The sequence below is a fragment of the Oncorhynchus nerka genome, linkage group LG8, assembly GCF_034236695.1.
Source record: "Oncorhynchus nerka isolate Pitt River linkage group LG8, Oner_Uvic_2.0, whole genome shotgun sequence".
In the NCBI taxonomy this organism is placed as follows: domain Eukaryota; kingdom Metazoa; phylum Chordata; class Actinopteri; order Salmoniformes; family Salmonidae; genus Oncorhynchus; species Oncorhynchus nerka.
Genome location: NC_088403.1, coordinates 15,780,327 through 15,799,655, shown reverse-complemented (window position 1 = coordinate 15,799,655; position 19,329 = coordinate 15,780,327). Strand labels below are relative to the sequence as shown.

At 42.1% G+C, this 19,329-nt stretch overlaps 1 protein-coding gene across 1 annotated transcript in view; it reads left to right on the top strand.

The window, feature by feature from the left end:
- The first annotated feature begins 669 nt into the window (after positions 1-669).
- Positions 670-19,329, top strand: part of LOC115125015 (cytidine monophosphate-N-acetylneuraminic acid hydroxylase-like) — a 33,126-nt gene continuing 14,466 nt past the window's right edge. The window contains 6 exon segments of the mRNA XM_065021422.1: positions 670-1,484; positions 13,788-14,014; positions 14,248-14,339; positions 16,898-17,007; positions 17,783-17,879; positions 17,955-18,057. Coding sequence (XP_064877494.1) covers positions 13,809-14,014; positions 14,248-14,339; positions 16,898-17,007; positions 17,783-17,879; positions 17,955-18,057 — 608 coding nt within the window. The 5' untranslated portion in view covers positions 670-1,484; positions 13,788-13,808.

The window sequence follows — 19,329 nt, the reverse complement described above, 5'->3', positions numbered from 1 at the left end:
GCGACACTCAAGTGTTTTAGTACTATATCTCTTGAAACAATGATGAAAATAATCATGGCCTCTAAACCTTCAAGCTGCATACTGGACCTTATTCCAACAAAACTGCTGAAAGAGCTGCTTCCTGTGCTTGGCCCTCCTATGTTGAACATAATAAACGGCTCTCTATCCACCGGATGTGTACCAAACTCACTAAAAGTGGTGGTAATAAAGCCTCTCTTAAAAAAGCCAAACCTTCACCCAGAAAATATAAAAAACTATCGGCCTATATAGAATCTTCCATTCCTCTCAAAAATTTTGGAAAAAGCTGTTGCTGCCTTCCTGAAGAAAACACCAAGTGTCACGTTCTGACCTTTATTCCTTTGTTTTGTCTTTATTTTAGTATGGTCAGGGCGTGAGTTGGGGTGGGCAGTCTATGTTCGTTTTTCTATATTTTCTATTTCTGTGTTTGGCCTGATATGGTTCTCAATCAGAGGCAGCTGTCTATCGTTGTCCCTGATTGAGAACCATATTTAGGTAGCCTGTGTTCTATTGTGTTTCGTGGGTGGTTATTTTCTGTCTTCCACACGGAACTGTTTCGGTTTGTTATGTCACTTTATTATTTTTGTATTTTGTCGTGTTCTGTTGTTGATTATCTGGGTAAGTTCTGCACCCCACCTAAGGGCACAGCTGATTTTATACATGTGATCACTCCCTAGTGGTCTGATCACCTACGTCAATGTATGTATGCATCAATAAGCTGAGGTTACCTTATAAGGCAACCTAGTACAGTAGCTTCTCTGAATTTCTTAGAATTGTCCTCTGTCACACAAGATCAAAATGTCAACCAGTCAGTGGTTACTTTTTATCTAGTTTCGGTGACTCAGACCAACCTGCAAACCCACTCTCACAACAGCCAGGGCTTAACCACAAAGACATATAGATCGCTTGTGCAACATATTGTGGCAGAGTTTTTAGACACATAGCAACAGTATATTATTATAAGGCCTGCAGCAAAACATCTGAATCTTAAGGTCCCCTTAATAATGGGGAGGGTCTTTGGGACCCACCCCCTACAAGCAGGCCGCCCCCTGCTTCAAAGCGGGTGAAGAACTTGTTTAATAATTGACTGTAGAGAGGCACACCCTCATCTGGGCAGGGATAAATACGCTGCCTCGCTTTGAAGGAGGCATTTGCCATATTCTTAAAGCTCATCCAGGCACTCTCCCTGTGACATCTGTTGCACCTTGTCCTTGTACTGGAGTCTACTGGAGTCTCCCTGTAACATTATCTGTCGCACCTTATCCTTGTACAGTCATCTCACCTTTTTTATCTATTTTTTTCACCTCTGTACCTTTTCTCTTGTGTGGATTTCCTGAGGCAAACACTTGATTTTTCTTGTTAATAAGCACCAACAATTAGTTCACTGCTCAATGCAAATGCACAAAGACTGATCTCTGTCTAAACTTCAAATTCCAAAGTGTCAAGTCAACATAAGTCTGCACAAGGTAATGCTCTTTATTATTTATGCTTCTCTCTTAATATTTGCTATGTTGTGACTAAGAAATGTACATTGTTTAAAGGTGACAGACAAAAGTTGTTTAAAACTTATGGCTGGGGGGCAGTATTGAGTAGCTTGGATGAATAAGGTGCCCAGAGTAAACTGCCTGCTCCTCAGTCCCAGATGCTAATATATGCATATTATTCGTGTATTTGGATAGAACACTCTGAAGTTTCTAAAGCTGTTTGAATGATGTCTGTGAGTAAAACAGAACTCAGAATAGTAGGCAAAAATCTGAGAAAAAATCCAACCAAGAAGTGGGAAATCTGAGGTTGGTCGATTTTCAACTCAGCCCCTATAGAAGATACAGTGGGATATTGGGTATCTTGCACTTCCTAAGGCTTCCACTAGATGTCAACCATCTTTAGAAACCTGTTTGATGCTTCTACTGTGAAGTGGGGCCGAATGAGAGCTGTTTGAGTCAGAGGTCTGGCAGCAGTCACACGCATTTCACATGAGAGGTATCTCCCGTTCCTTTGCTTTTCTGAAGACAAAGGAATTCTCCGGTTGGAATATTTTTGAAGATTTATGTTTAAAACATCCTAAAGATTGATTCCATACATCGTTTGACAAGTTTCTACGGTCTGTAACAGAACTTTTTGACTGCATCTAGTGAACGCGCTCCGTGAGTTTTGATTTGTTTACCAAACGCTCTAACAAAAGTAGCTGTCTGGACATAAATGATGGACATTATCTAACAAATCAAACATTTATTGTGGAACTGGGATTCCTGGGAGTGCATTCTGATCAAAGGTGAGTATTTATAATGTTATTTCTGACTTCTGGTGACTCCAACATAGCGGATATGTATTTGTTCTCTGAGCGCCGTTCTCCGACTATAGCATAGTTTGCTTTTTCCGTAAAGCTTTTTTGAAATCTGACAGCGGTCGTATTAAAAACACCACAGCCACAAGGATGGCGTCAACATAAACAAGAAATTACATGATAAATATTCCCTAACCTTTGATCTACATCAGAAAGCACTCCAGGAATCCCAGGTCCACAACAAATGTTTGTTTTGTTCGAAAATGTCCATTAATGTCCAAACACCTTCTTTTGTTTGAGGTATACATATCCAAACCCTAATTCTGGTCAGCGTTAAATCGGACAAAAACTTCAAAGTGATATTACCGGTCGAAGAAACATTTCAAACTAAGTACAGAATCAATCATTAGGATGTTTTGAACATATAGCATCAATAAAGTTCTAACCGGAGTATTCTTGTCTTCGTGAGCAATGGAACACAAGTGACTACCATGAGGAAAAAGTGTGATTACAAAATGGCTGTTTGATGGACAGCTGATATATTCTGCTCTCATTCACTCCCACAACAACATAGAAGCCTCATTATAATTTCTATTGATGGTTGACATAGTGGAACTCCTAGGCAGTGCAACATCATTCATATCTCAATGGGATTTCATTGGGGACTCTGAATACATACAAGCTCAGATTTCTGACTTCCTGTTTTGATTTCAACTCAGGATTTTGCCTGCCAATATGAGTTCTGTTATACTCAGACATCATTCAAACAGTTTTAAACTTCAATGTTTTCTGTCCAATACTAACAATAATATGCTAATATTAGCAACTATGGCAGGCTGTTTGATATGGGCACATTTTCATCCAAGCTACTCAATACTGCCCCTGCAGCCATAAAAAGTTAAGGAGAAGTATATCTTTAATTCCATGTATAACACTTGTGTTTTCATCAACATTTATGATGAGTATTTCTGTAAATTGATGTGGCTCTGCAAATTGACCGGATGTTTTTGGAACTATTGAACATAACACGCCCAATCTATACTGAGATATTTTAATATAAATATGAACTTTACCGAACAAAACATACATGAAGTCCTATGAGTGTCATCTGATGATGATCTTCAAAGGTTAGTGATTCATTCTCTCTCTATGCTTTTTGTGTCTCCACTCTTTGGCTGGAAAAATGGCTGTGTGTTTTTGTGACTTGGGTCTGACCTAACATAATCGTTTGTGGTGCTTTCGCTGTAAAGCCTATTTGAAATCGGACACTGTGGTGGGATTAACAAGATTACCTTTAAAATGGTATAAGATACATGTACGTTTGAGGAATTTTAATTGAGATTTCTGTTTTGAATTTGGCGCCCTGCACTTTCACTGGCTGTCATATTGATCCCATTAATGGGATTTCAGCCCTAATAAGTTAACAGATACATACATTATAATATTGCATTTATTTCACTACAAACATACAGTGAGATGTACATTGTATTTTCAGAGGATAGCATTAAAACATTTAGCTAATTTATATATTTTGCTCATGGTAGTTTACATAAATTAAGCTCTGAACTTTCAAAAGATTAAAATGCAGAATTACATTGAATTACAATGACAGTTCAAAAGATGAATGTAGAACAAAATTGACAAACATTATTTTGTGCTTTACTTCTCTGTCCTTGAATCATATTTACCACTTTCTGTCTGTATCGGTGTACTGGACACCAAATATTTGTTATCCGGGATCCTTGGGACTTCCTTACCCCATAGAAGTTCAGGTTAAGGAATAGGGTCGAGGTTAAGGTTAGGAGTTATGGTAGGGACGTCCCAAGGGTCCCAGATATCACTGACCATACCAAACATCACTCTACACTGTTTTTATTTGTCAAGTCCTTAACCTTTCTAGCGCAAGCTCGACAACATTCCGCTGAAAGGGCAGCGCGCGAAATTCAAAAATTATTTTTTTGAAATATGTAACTTTCACACATTAACAAGTCCAATACAGCAAATGAAAGAAACATCTTGTTTGTGCAGACTAATCTACCCATCGTGTCCGATTTCAAAAATGCTTTACAGCTAAAGCACAACATATGATTATGTTAGGTCAGAGCCAAGTCACAAACACACAGCCATTTTTCCAGCCAAAGATAGGAGTCACAAAAAGCAGAAATATAGATAAAATTAACAACTAACCTTTGATCTTCATCGGATGACACTCATAGGACTTCATGTTATACAATGCATATATGTTTTGTTCGACGTGCATATTTGTATCCAAAAATCTCAGTTTAAATTGGGGCCTTACGTGCAGTATTGTTTTGATTCCAAAACATCCGGTGATTTTTGCAGAAATACTCATAATAAACATTGATAAAAGATACAAGTGTTATTCACAGAATTAAAGCGACTCCTCCTTAATGCAACCGCTGTCAGATTTCAAAAACACTTTACGGAAAAAACAATCTGAGAACGGCGCTCAGAACCCAAAACAGCCAGAGGAATATCCGCCATTTGGGAATCAACAAAGTTAGAAACAACACCATAAATATTCACTTACCTTTGATCTTCATCAGAAGGCACTCCCAGGAATCCCAGTTTGACAAATGACTGATTTGTTCCATTTATGTCCAAATAGCCACTTGTTAGCGTGTTCAGCCCAGTAATCCATCTTCATGAGGCACAGGCACTTCATCCAGACAAACTCAAAGTTCCGTTACAGTCCTTTAGAAACATGTCAAACGATGTATGGAATCAATCTTTAGGATGTGTTTAACATAAAACATCAATAATGTTCCAACCGGAGAATTCCTTTGTCTTCAGAAAAGCAATGGAACGAGAAGTAACTCTGTCGGGAGCGTGCATCATGAGACCAAAGCTCTCTTCCAGACCACTGACTCAAAGGTCTCATGAGCCCCTCCTTTATAGTAGAATCCTCAAACCAGTTTCCAAAGACTGTTGACATCTAGTGGAAGCCCTAGGAAGTGCAACCTCATCCATATCTCAATGTGTATTTGGTAGGCTAAGCTTTGAAAAACGACAAACCTCAGATGTCCCGCTTCCTGGTTGGATTTTTCTCAGGTTTTCGCCTGCCATATGAGTTCTGTTACTCACAGACATCATTCAAACAGTTCTAGAAACTTCAGAGTGTTCTATCCAATACTAATAATAATATGCATATAATAGCATCTGGGACAGAGTAGGAGGCAGTTCACTCTGTGCACGCTATTCATCCAAAAGTGAAAATTCTGCCCCATATCCCAAAAAGGTTAAATAAAGGGTTTGCTGAAACTTAACTTGTAAATTGAATTGCAAGTTAACTTTGGATGAATTTCAGTCATATGAGCTGAAAAAAAATATGAATTGAGGATTGTTCTTACAACCAAAAAGTCTCAGAATCAGACCCATATTCAAATGTGGGGTATTTCAATAAATATTTAAATACTCTGCATTTGAACCCACTTTCGGTTTGTTCCTTGGGTATTTGGAAGAATGTGTTTGGATACAATATTTGAAAATAGTTCAGATAGTAGGAAATGTTAAGAGGTAGCGGATTTTGACCACATAATACTCATTCACACAAGATCAGTATTTCAAATATAAACTGAGGAGTACCACTGAGGAAGTACAGTTCCCGCGCAGCCCAGTCAAAACTGTTCGCTGCTCTGGCCCCCCAATGGTGGAACAAACTCCCTCACGACGCCAGGACAGCGGAGTCAATCACCACCTTCCGGAGACACCTGAAACCCCACCTCTTTCAGGAATACCTAGGATAGGATAAAGTAATCCTTCTCACCCCCCCCCCTTAAAAGATTTAGATGCACTATTGTAAAGTGGCTGTTCCACTGGATGTCTTAAGGTGAACGCACCAATTTGTAAGTCGCTCTGGATAAGAGCGTCTGCTAAATGACTTAAATGTAAATGTAAATAAAGACGCATGTATTTGTACCCAGGTCTGCTCCTGATAATTCCATACATTTCAATGTAATATTTAGTTCCCAAAGTGTCACAGTACTCTGAGGAACTGACATTTGTTTGAATTTAGATATTACTCATTTGAACTAACAATGAACATGTAAATATAATGTTTCATTCTTTGAATCTGTGCTATTGTCTAAAATGTAGGTTCAGGTCTCTCACTCTTTCTCTCTATCATATTTTAAACAACTTGTAGAAAATACACTTTATGACACTGTCATAAAGAATTATGACCATCCTGTGTCACTTTACTTGGACTAAGAAAATACACTTTGACACTGTCAAGAAGCATTATGACCATCATAATCACATCAGCCAGATAGGCCAATCACATACATGCCCTTACATCAGTCATCTGTCAAAAAGAGGGTGTCTTGTCCTGCTCCTGCTCTTGCATTCATCCCAGTCATCAGAAACAGAGCATTGGGGTAAGTGCATGTCTGACATCATTTTGTGCGCAATTACAATGATTATTTAAAATAGTCGATTAAAAACAATACTGTTGATACATAGGCTATGGTGTAATGGAATGTTTTGCCTTGTGTGGCCGGTTTTGTGGGTTTTGAAACTCGTATGTGTCATAACCACCCATAAAATATCATAATTCAATTCAAGGGCTTTATTGGCATGGGAAACATGTGTTAACATTGCCAAAGCAAGTGAGGTAGACTACATACAAAGTGAATATATATAAAGTGAAAAACAACAAAAATTAACAGTAAACATTACACATACAGAAGTTTCAAAACAGTAAAGACATTACAAATGTCATATATATATATATATATATACAATGTACAAATAGTTAAAGGACACAAGATAAAATGAATAAGCATAAATATGGGTTGTATTTACAATGGTGTTTGTTCTTCACTGGTTGCCCTTTTCTCGTGGCAACAGGTCACAAATATTGCTGCTGTGATAGCACACTGTGGAATTTCACCCAAAAGATATGGGAGTTTTTCAAAATTGGATTTGTTTTCGAATTCTTTGTGGATCTGTGTAATCTGGGGGAAATATGTCTCTCTATGGTCATACATTGGGCAGGAGGTTAGGAAGTGCAGCTCAGTTTCCACCTCATTTTGTGGGCAGTGAGCACATAGCCTGTCTTCTCTTGAGAGCCATGTCTGCCTACGGCGGCCTTTCTCAATAGCAAGGCTATGCTCACTGAGTCTGTACATAGTCAAAGCTTTCCTTAATTTTGGGTCAGTCACAGTGGTCAGGTATTCTGCCGCTGTGTACTCTCTGTGTAGGGCCAAATAGCATTTTAGTTTGCTCTGTTTTTTTGTTAATTCTTTCCAATGTGTTAAGTAATTATCTTTTTGTTTTCTCATGATTTGGTTGGGTCTAATTGTGCTGTTGTCCTGGGGCTCTGTAGGGTGTGTTTGTGTTTGTGAACAGAGCCCCAGGACCAGCTTGCTTAGGGGACTCTTCTCCAGGTTCATCTCTCTGTAGGTGATGGCTTTGTTATGGAAGGTTTGTGAATCGCTTCCTTTTAGGTGGTTGTAGAATTTAATGGCTCTTTTCTGGATTTTGATAATTAGTGGGTATCGGCCTAATTCTGCTCTGCATGCATTATTTGGTGTTTTACGTTGTACACGGAGGATATTTTTGCAGAATTCTGCGTGCAGAGTCTCAATTTGGTGTTTGTCCCATTTTGTGAAGTCTTGGTTGGTGAGCGGACCCCAGACCTCACAACCATAAAGGGCAATGGGCTCTGACTGATTCAAGTATTTTTAGCCAAATCCTAATTGGTATGTTGAAATTTGTTTCTTTTGATGGCATAGAATGCCCTTCTTGCCTTGTCTCTCAGATCGTTCACAGCTTTGTGGAAGTTACCTGTGGCGCTGATGTTTAGGCCAAGGTATGTATAGTTTTTTGTGTGCTCTAGGGCAACAGTGTCTAGATGGAATTTGTATTTGTGGTCCTGGTGACTGGACCTTTTTTGGAACACCATTATTTTGGTCTTACTGAGATTTACTGTCAGGGTCCAGGTCTGACAGAATCTGTGCATAAGATCTAGGTGCTGCTGTAGGCCCTCCTTGGTTGGTGACAGAAGCACCAGATCATCAGCAAACAGCAGACATTTGACTTCGGATTCTAGCAGGGGGAGGCCGGGTGCTGCAGACTTTTCTAGTGTCCGTGCCAATTCGTTGATATATATGTTGAAGAGGGTGGGGCTTAAGCTGCATCCCTGTCTAACCCCACGACCCTGTGTGAAGAAATGTGTTTTTTGCCAATTTTAACCGCACACTTGTTGTTTGTGTACATGGATTTTATAATGTCGTATGTTTTACCCCCAACACCACTTTCCATCAGTTTGTATAGCAGACCCTCATGCCAGATTGAGTCGAAGGCTTTTTTGAAATCAACAAAGCATGAGAAGACTTTGCCTTTGTTTTGGTTTGTTTGGTTGTCAATTAGGGTGTGCAGTGTGAATACATGGTCTGTTGTACGGTAATTTGGTAAAAAGCCAATTTGACATTTGCTCAGTACATTGTTTTCATTGAGGAAATGTACGAGTCTGCTGTTAATAATAATGCAGAGGATTTTCCCAAGGTTACTGTTGACACATATTCCACGGTAGTTATTGGGGTCAAATTTGTCTCCACTTTTGTGGATTGGGGTGATCAGTCCTTGGTTCCAAATATTGGGGAAGATGCCAGAGCTAAGTATGATGTTAAAGAGTTTTAGTATAGCCAATTGGAATTTGTTGTCTGTATATTTGATCATTTCATTGAGGATACCATCGACACCACAGGCCTTTTTGGGTTGAAGGGTTTTTATTTTGTCCTGTAACTCATTCAATGTAATTGGAGAATCCAGTGGGTTCTGGTAGTCTTTAATAGTTGATTCTAAGATCTGTATTTGATCATGTATATGTTTTTGCTCTTTGTTCTTTGTTATAGAACCAAAAAGATTGGAGAAGTGGTTTACCCATACATCTCCATTTTGGATAGATAATTCTTTGTGTTTGTTTAGTGTTTTCCAATTTTCCCAGAAGTGGATAGTCTATGGATTTTTCAATTGCATTGAGCTGATTTCTGACATGCTGTTCCTTCTTTTTCCGTAGTGTATTTCTGTATTGTTTTAGTGATTCACCATAGTGAAGGCGTAGACTCAGGTTTTCCGGGTCTCTATGTTTTTGGTTGGACAGGTTTCTCAATTTCTTTCTTAGATTTTTGCATTCTTCATCAAACCATTTGTCATTATTGTTAATTTTCTTCGGTTTTCTATTTGAGATTTTTAGATTTGATAGGGAAGCTGAGAGGTCAAATATACTGTTAAGATTTTCTACTGCCAGGTTTACACCTTCACTATTACAGTGGAACGTTTTACCCAGGAAATTGTCTAAAAGGGATTGAATTTGTTGTTGCCTAATTGTTTTTTGGTAGGTTTCCAAACTGGATTCCTTCCATCTATAGCATTTCTTAATGTTACTCAGTTCCTTTGGCTTTGATGCCTCATGATTGAGTATTGCTCTGTTTAAGTAGACTGTGATTTTGCTGTGGTCTGATAGGGGTGTCAGTGGGCTGACTGTGAACGCTCTGAGAGATTCTGGGTTGAGGTCAGTGATAAAGTAGTCTACAGTACTACTGCCAAGAGATGAGCTATAGGTGTACCTACCATAGGAGTCCCCTCGAAGCCTACCGTTGACTATGTACATACCCAGCGTGCGACAGAGCTGCAGGAGTTGTGACCCGTTTTTGTTGGTTATGTTGTCATAGTTGTGCCTAGGGGGCATATGTGGGAGGGGATGCTGTCACCTCCAGGCAGATGTTTGTCCCCTGTGTGCTGAGGGTGTCAGGTTCTTGTCCGGTTCTGGCATTTAGGTCGCCACAGACTAGTACATGTCCCTGGGCCTGGAAATGATTGATTTCGCCCTCCAGGATGGAGAAGCTGTCTTCATTAAAATATGGGGATTCTAGTGGGGGGATATAGGTAGCACACAGGAGGACATTTTTCTCTGTTAGGATAATTTCCTTTTGAATTTCTAGCCAAATGTAGAATGTTCCTGTTTTGATTAATTTAATGGAGTGAGTTAGGTCTGCTCTATACCAAATTAGCATACCCCCTGAGTCCCTTCCCTGTTTCACACCTGGTAGTTTGGTGGATGGGACTACCAGCTCTCTGTAACCTAGAGGGCAACCAGTGGGTCTGTCTCCTCTATACCAGGTTTCTTGCAGGATGACAATGTCTGTTACCGATTTCTTTGGTGAAGTCCGGGTTTCTGCTCTTCAGGCCAAAGGCAGATGACCTCAGGCCTTGGATATTCCAGGATGATATAGTGAATGCTTTTTGTTTCATAGAGTGTCCATTGTTGTTGGTCGTGGTTTGGCCTCAGGCCAACTCTCTCTCATAATATGTCACAACAGGTCTAAACATATGTAACAGTATTATGACAAGTTATGACAATGAATGACATGGTTATGACCGTGTCATAATGTGTTATGACACTAGGTGTGAAGTAAAGTGTTACGGCATATTCATATATTTCCCCTTTCTGTAATACACGATTTCCAGTGTTTTGTTTGTGATCTGAGTTGATGGTCACTAGCCTCGATGCTGTATGTTATGGATTAAACTCACATCTGTTGATAGTGTTTGATGCCAGACTGGAGATGCAAGGACCGAGGACACACTGATTATTATTGTATTGTCTGAACACTGTGATTCTGTAGCAATGTCACTTACTAGTTTGGACTTCCCACTTGCCTCTGGGACTGATGTTTACAGAACAGTTGTCTGCTGATTAGGATATACGGTGTCGTGGAATTTTCCTCTATTTACCAAATCATGAGAGCAAACCACACAAGTCAGAGTTAGTTATCACAAAGTCCATCTTTAATTATATGAGCTCTATTACAACCCTGTGACTCTCAGATCAATTCAGTGTCTATCAATGAATTATCTGAGTCCCTTACACATGGCAACAGATCCTTTATAGCAGAGACACACATCCAGACAGCATAGGCATAATTTATCGTTCAGCTTTGTCTCCTAAACTGTTTCCTTTTCTCAAACTCAGAACCATAAACAAATCCTCCATATCAACAGCCATATATCAAATCCATCCTATCTTGACAAGATCACAGAGACACACTGACTGGCACACAGACATTGTGGAGCCAAGAGATACATTTACATTTAAGTCATTTAGCAGGCGCTCTTATCCAGAGCGACTTACAAATTGGTGCTTTCACCTTATGACATCCAGTGGAACAGCCACTTTACAATAGTGCATCTATGTCTTTTAAGGGGGTGAGAAGGATTACTTTATCCTATCCTAGGTATTCCTTAAAGAGGTGGGGTTTCAGGTGTCTCCGGAAGGTGGTGATTGACTCCGCTGTCCTGGCGTCGTGAGGGAGTTTGTTCCACCATTGGGGGGCCAGAGCAGCGAACAGTTTTGACTGGGCTGAGCGGGAACTGTACTTCCTCAGTGGTAGGGAGGCGAGCAGGCCAGAGGTGGATGAACGCAGTGCCCTTGTTTGGGTGTAGGGCCTGATCAGAGCCTGGAGGTACTGAGGTGCCGTTCCCCTCACAGCTCCGTAGGCAAGCACCATGGTCTTGTAGCGGATGCAAGCTTCAACTGGAAGCCAGTGGAGAGAGCGGAGGAGCGGGGTGACGTGAGAGAACTTGGGAAGGTTGAACACCAGACGGGCTGCGGCGTTCTGGATGAGTTGTAGGGGTTTAATGGCACAGGCGGGGAGCCCAGCCAACAGCGAGTTGCAGTAATCCAGACGGGAGATGACAAGTGCCTGGATTAGGACCTGCGCCGCTTCCTGTGTGAGGCAGGGTCGTACTCTGCGGATGTTGTAGAGCATGAACCTACAGGAACGGGCCACCGCCTTGATGTTAGTTGAGAACGACAGGGTGTTGTCCAGGATCACGCCAAGGTTCTTAGCGCTCTGGGAGGAGGACACGATGGAGTTGTCAACCGTGATGGCGAGATCATGGAACGGGCAGTCCTTCCCCGGGAGGAAGAGCAGCTCCGTCTTGCCGAGGTTCAGCTTGAGGTGGTGATCCGTCATCCACACTGATATGTCTGCCAGACATGCAGAGATGCGATTCGCCACCTGGTCATCAGAGGGGGGAAAGGAGAAGATTAATTGTGTGTCGTCTGCATAGCAATGATAGGAGAGACCATGTGAGGTTATGACAGAGCCAAGTGACTTGGTGTATAGCGAGAACAGGAGAGGGCCTAGAACAGAGCCCTGGGGGACACCAGTGGTGAGAGCGCGTGGTGAGGAGACAGATTCTCGCCACGCCACCTGGTAGGAGCGACCTGTCAGGTAGGACGCAATCCAAGCATGGGCCGCGCCGGAGATGCCCAACTCGGAGAGGGTGGAGAGGAGGATCTGATGGTTCACAGTATCGAAGGCAGCCGATAGGTCTAGAAGGATGAGAGCAGAGGAGAGAGAGTTAGCTTTAGCAGTGCGGAGTGCCTCCGTGATACAGAGAAGAGCCGTCTCAGTTGAATGACTAGTCTTGAAACCTGACTGATTTGGATCAAGAAGGTCATTCTGAGAGAGATAGCGGGAGAGCTGGCCAAGGACGGCACGTTCAATAGTTTTGGAGAGAAAAGAAAGAAGGGATACTGGTCGGTAGTTGTTGACATCGGAGGGATCGAGTGTAGGTTTTTTCAGAAGGGGTGCAACTCTCGCTCTCTTGAAGACGGGAGGGACGTAGCCAGCGGTCAGAGATGAGTTGATGAGCGAGGTGAGGTAAGGGAGAAGGTCACCGGAAATGGTCTGGAGAAGAGAGGGGATAGGGTCAAGCGGGCAGGTTGTTGGGCGGCCGGCCGTCACAAGACGCGAGATGTCATCTGGAGAGAGAGGGGAGAAAGAGGGTAGGGCAGTGTGAGGAGAACCAGCGGTGTCGTTTGACTTAGCAAACGAGGATCGGATGTCGTCGACCTTTTCAAAATGGTTGACGAAGTCATCTGCAGAGAGGGAGGAGGAGGGGGGGAGGGGGAGGAGGATTCAGGAGGGAGGAGAAGGTGGCAAAGAGCTTCCTAGGGTTAGAGGCAGATGCTTGGAATTTAGAGTGGTAGAAAGTGGCTTTAGCAGCAGAGACAGAGGAGGAAAATGTAGAAAGGAGGGAGTGAAAGGATGCCAGGTCCGCAGGGAGGCGAGTTTTCCTCCATTTCCGCTCGGCTGCCCGGAGATACACGCTTGACCTCTCCCCTCTCTCCGGCCCAAGCAACTTAGTCTTGACATAGAACAGATACTGCAACCCCGCCACAGTATTATACAAAAATAACATTCTGATGAGAAGTAACTTACAAACATATGATGAATCTAAAACATTTACCTATGTAACCAACTAATTATGATTATTCCCCAACAACAGCCAGTTAGACATTTTCTCTGGTTCTGTGCTGAAGTATCTCCCTGTTGCAACTTGTAATAAACTGAATAGATTTTTTTATTGCCTTTATCGATGACTTCTGTTCGGTTCACCTGTAAATTCTTCTTACGAGTACCATCCACTTATACTCTACTTTTCTGATCAGCACTTCAATTCCACCACTCAAATGACAGCCCAGTCTTCAAAGACAGTGCTGTCCCTGGACTCTGAGGAGGTGTTCTCACTCAAAGATGGCATCAACTTTAAGGAGAGCCCAGATGATGGCAAGTGCTACATCATATACAAAGAAAATGGGGAGCTGAAGGCCTGCAAGAACCAATGCAAACACCAAGGAGGCCTGTTCATCAAAGACATAGAGGACTTAGATGGAAGGTAAGTAGACATAAAGGGGGAGTTCAGGACTTTACAACTAAAGATAGTTGGAGTTAGTAGCGGCTGTTTAGAGAATACCGAACCTTGGATTACAGTTTCTCCTGGCCCATAGACCACTTTCAGGCTGAGGAACCATTTAACATCAAGTGGTAAAATCCTGAACTTCTTCCTTAATACCGAGGCTTAGATAAAACATATCTATTCCATGGGACTGAAAGGTTTTTCTGATGCAGGACGGTCCGATGTACAAAACACTACTGGAAGCTGAACGTCTCAACTATGCAGTATGTGAACCCTCCTGACAGCTTCACACAGGATGAGCTGGGTAAGTTGAGCTGCCATTTTCTCAACCTGAAAGGTTATTGAATGGCATTTTAAGTCTATTTGCCATTTTAGGTCATGAAACGGTATGTCTAATCTTTTGTGTTCTCTGACAACTTGTGTATATTTGTACACATTGTGTGATACTGATCAATAAATCAAATGTTATGTCACATGCTTCGTAAACAACAGATGTAGACTAACAGGGAAATGCTTACTTACGGGCCTTCCCAACAATGCAGAGAGAAAATAATAATAACACAGGGAATAAATCCACAGAGTAACGATAACTTGGCTATATAACGTTACACGAGGTACCAGTATCGAGTAGATGTGCAGGGGTATGAGGTAGATATGTTCATATAGGTGAGATAAAGTGACTAGGTAACAGGATAGATAATAAACAGTAACAGCAGCATATGTGATGAGTCAAAAGAGTTAGTCCAAAAAGGGTCAATGCAGATAGTTAGCCAATAGCTACCTTGACTAACTGTTTAGCAGTCTTATGACTTGGAGGTAGAAGTTGTTCAGCGTCCCGTGGGTTGAGTGCCCAGCTCCAGCTGTCCAGTCCTTTAGCCATCTAACAATGACATGAGGAACACAATGTAAATAATAAGTCAGATGTTTAATATGTCTATGTACAGTTGAAGTCGGAGGTTTACATATACTTAGTGGAGTAATTAGAATTCGTTTTTCAACCATCCACAAACTTCTAGTTAACAAACTATAGTTTTGGCAAGTCAATTAGGACATCTACCTTGTGCATGACACATGTAATCTTTCCAACAATTGTTTACAGACAGATTATTTCACTTAACTCACTGTATCACAATTCCAGTGGGTCAGAAGTTTACATACACTAAGTTGACTGTGCCTTTAAACAGCTTGGAAAATTCCAGAAAATGATGTCATGGCTTTAGAAGCTACTGATAGGCTAATTGACATCATTTGAGTCAATTGGAGGTGCACCTGTGGATGTATTTCAAGGCCTACCTTCAAACTCAGTGCGATGTTGCTTGACATCATGGGAAAATCAAAAGAAATCAGCCAAGAACTCAAAACCATTTTTTATAGACCTCCACAAGTCTGGTTCATCCTTGGGAGCAATTTCCTAACGCCTGAAGGTACCATGTTCATCTGTACAAATAATAGTACGCAGGTATAAACACCATGGGACCATGCAGCCGTCATACTGCTCAGGAAAATGATCTATATCCACAGTAAAACGAGTCCTATATCAACATAACCTGAAAGGCTGCTCGCCAAGGAAGAAGCCACTGCTCCAAAACTGCCATAAAAAATCCAGACTACGGTTTGCAACTGCACATGGGGACAAAATATCGTACTTTTTGGAGACATGTCCTCTTGTCTGATGCAACAAAAATAGAACTGTTTGGCCATAATGACCATCGTTATGTTTGGAGGAAAAAGGGGGAGGCTTGCAAGCTGAAGAACACCATCCCAACCGTGAAGCACGGGTGGCAGCATCAGGTTGTGTGGGTGTGTTGCTGCAGGAGAGACTGGTGCACTTCACAAATAGATGGCATCGTGAGGGAGGACAATTATGTGGATATATTGAAGCTACATCTCAAGACATCAGTCAGGAAGTTAAAGCTTGGTCGCAAATGGGTCTTGCAAATGGACAATGACCCCAAGCATACTTCCAAAGATGTGGCAAAATGGCTTAAGGACAACAATGTCAAGGTATTTGAGTGGCCATCACAAAGCCCTGACCTCAATCCTACAGAAAATGTGTGGGCAGAACTGAAAAAGCGTGTGTGAGCAAGGAGGCCTACAAACCTGACTCGGTTACACCAACTGTGTCAGGAGAAATGGGCCAAAATTCACCCAACTTATTGTGGGAAGGCTATCCAAAACGTTTGACCCAAGTTAAACCATTTAAAGGCAATGCTACCAAATACTAATTGAGTGTATGTCACGATCATCGTTGTCATCATACTCAGACCAAAGCGCAGCGTGGAATCGGTTCGACATCTCTTAATTATCAGAGAACCGAACAAAAAAAACAAAGAATAAATGAGACGTGAAGCTCAAGCAGTGCTCACAGGTAACTACACAGAAACAAGATCCCACAAAACACAGTGGGGAAATGGCTGCCTAAATATGATCCCCAATCAGAGACAACGATAAACAGCTGCCTCTGATTGGGAACCATACCAGGCCAACATAGAAAATAACTACCTAGATTACACACCCCGACCTAACCAACATAGAATAAAAAGGCTCTCTATGGTCAGGGTGTGACAGTGTATGTAAACTTCTGACCCACTGGGAATGTGACGAAAGAAATAAAAGCCCAAATAAATTATTCTCTCTACTAATTCTGACATTTCAAATTCTTAAAATAAAGTGGTGATCCTAACTGACCTAAAACAGAATATTTACTTGGATTAAATGTCAGGAATTGTGAAACTGAGTTTAAATGTATTTGGCTAAAGTGTATGTAAACTTCCGACTTCAACTTAAGATAATCAAATAAAAGTAAATAATTAGATTATTTATCGGAAGAGTTTTGACTTTGGCTTGATTTTGCTAACGCAGACGTCGTGATGACAGACGAGGGTGGTCTTCAGCTCGTGGAGGTGATCGTCTGGGACCCCTGGTTGGCAGACCCCCAGGATCCACAGGAACTGCAGGAGGGAGAGGTGACTGTGAGTACAGCTCGTCACACACACCCACGGCTGGACAGATCTGAGGCCTTTCCCAGTGGGCAAAACTGGTTGCAATTACATTATGACATCTTACATGACGTCATGGTCAGGATGTATACTGGTTGTATAAAGACGTTTTGTTAAGGTCAGAAAAACATGTCTTGATCTGGTTGTGATCTTGGTCTTGTCATGAAAAAGATGTCTTCACCAGGCTGGTTGAAACTAATCTGGAACACATTCCCATGTTTAGTCACAAATTTGTGACCAGAACAAACACTAGCTATGATCCAAGGCTAGTTAGTAATTACCCGGAGTGAATCAAATATGAGCCTTAAAATGATAACCGAGAGTTGTGTCTACACAATCTTCTACTCATTTTGATCTCATCACCACTTTTATAATGTGAGATCTGAGGGTCTGTTCTCACCTAAAAGGCTTCAGTGCCAAACTTAAGCCTGGGACACAAGGGAGATGGGCAAAGGTTAAAAGATATCACCAACCGCCATCCAAGATTCTAGATGACGTATCGGGATAGACCTCCGATCACAGCCGTGCCCAACAACAGTGCAGGACACATTGCTGGGACCCCTGTGTTCATTTAAATTCCAGAGACACAAACGACAGTCCCAACACCGACACCTCTGAGATTTTCCACATATGGCCGACAGGCTATTTATATCAATGTGATTGGTCAACAGCGCCGCACGCAAATCTAAAGAGAGCACGTCGGGCGACAAGATTCTCCGCTCCAAACTCAACCTTCATGTTCCCCCAGGTGACCTACCTCACCCATGCATGTATGGAGCTCCAGTTAGGGGGGAAGAAGATGATATTCGACCCCTGGCTGACTGGTCCGGCCTTCGCCAGATAGAGTGCCTGGTACTGGGATGTATGGTACAGGTACAGGCATGTAGAGATGGTATAGTATGGTACCATGGTACATGTAGAGAGGGGCTGGTGGCTGCTCCATGAGCCCCCTGCTGACTCCATGGAGAGGCTGTGCATGGCCGACCTCATCTACATCAGCCACATGCACTCCGACCACCTCAGGTATTCAGAGATGGTACCTGTACGTAGTATGGTACAGATATGTAGAGATGGTGCCTCTATGGAATGTGGTATCGGTATGTAGAGATGGTGCCTGTATGGAGTATGGTACAGGTATGTAGATATGGTACCTGTATGGTACAGGTATGTGAGATGTACCTGTATGGTACAGGTATATAGAGATGGCACCTGTATGGTACAGGCATGTAGAGATGGTACCTGTATGTAGAGATGGTACCTGTATGGTACTGGGATGTAGAGATGGTACCTGTATGGTACAGGGATGTAGAGATGGTACCTGTATGGTACAGGCATGTAGAGATGGTACCTGTGGAGTATGGTACAGGCATGTAGAGATGGTACCTGTATGGTACAGGCATGTAGAGATGGTACCTGTATGGAGTATGGTACAGGTGCCTGTATGGTACAGGTATGAGATGGTACCAGGTATGTAGAGATGGTACGTATGTAGATGGTACCTGTATACAGGTATGTAGAGATGGTACCTGTATGGTACAGGTATGTAGAGAGATGGTGGCCTGTATGGTACACATGGTACCTGTAGAGATGGTACCTGTATGGTACAGGTATGTAGAGATGGTACCTGTATGGTACAGGCATGTAGAGATGGTACCTGTATGGAGTATGGTACAGGCATGTAGAGATGGGTATGGTACAGGCATGTAGAGATGGTACCTGTATGGAGTATGGTACAGGTATGTATGGTACAGGTATGTAGAGATGGTACAGGTACCTGTAGAGTATGGTACAGGTATGTAGAGATGGTACAGGTATGTAGAGATGGTACCAGTATGGTACAGGTATGTAGAGATGGTACCTGTAGATGGTATGGTACAGGCATGTAGAGATGGTACCTGAGATGGAGTATGGTACAGGTATGTAGAGATGGTACCAGTATGGTACAGGCATGTAGAGATGGTACCCTGTATGGTACAGGCATGTAGAGATGGTACCTGTATGGTACAGGTATGGTACAGGTATGTAGAGATGGTACCTGTATGGTACAGGTATGTAGGATATGTAGAGATGGTACCAGTATGGTACAGGCATGTAGAGATGGTACAGGCATGTAGAGATGGTACCAGTATGGTACAGGTATGTAGAGATGGTACCAGTATGGTACAGGTATGTAGAGATGGTACCAGTATGGTACAGGTATGTAGAGATGGTGTAGTAGTATGGTACAGGTATGTAGAGATGGTGCCTGTATGGTACAGGTATGTAGAGATGGTACCTGTATGGTACAGGTATGTA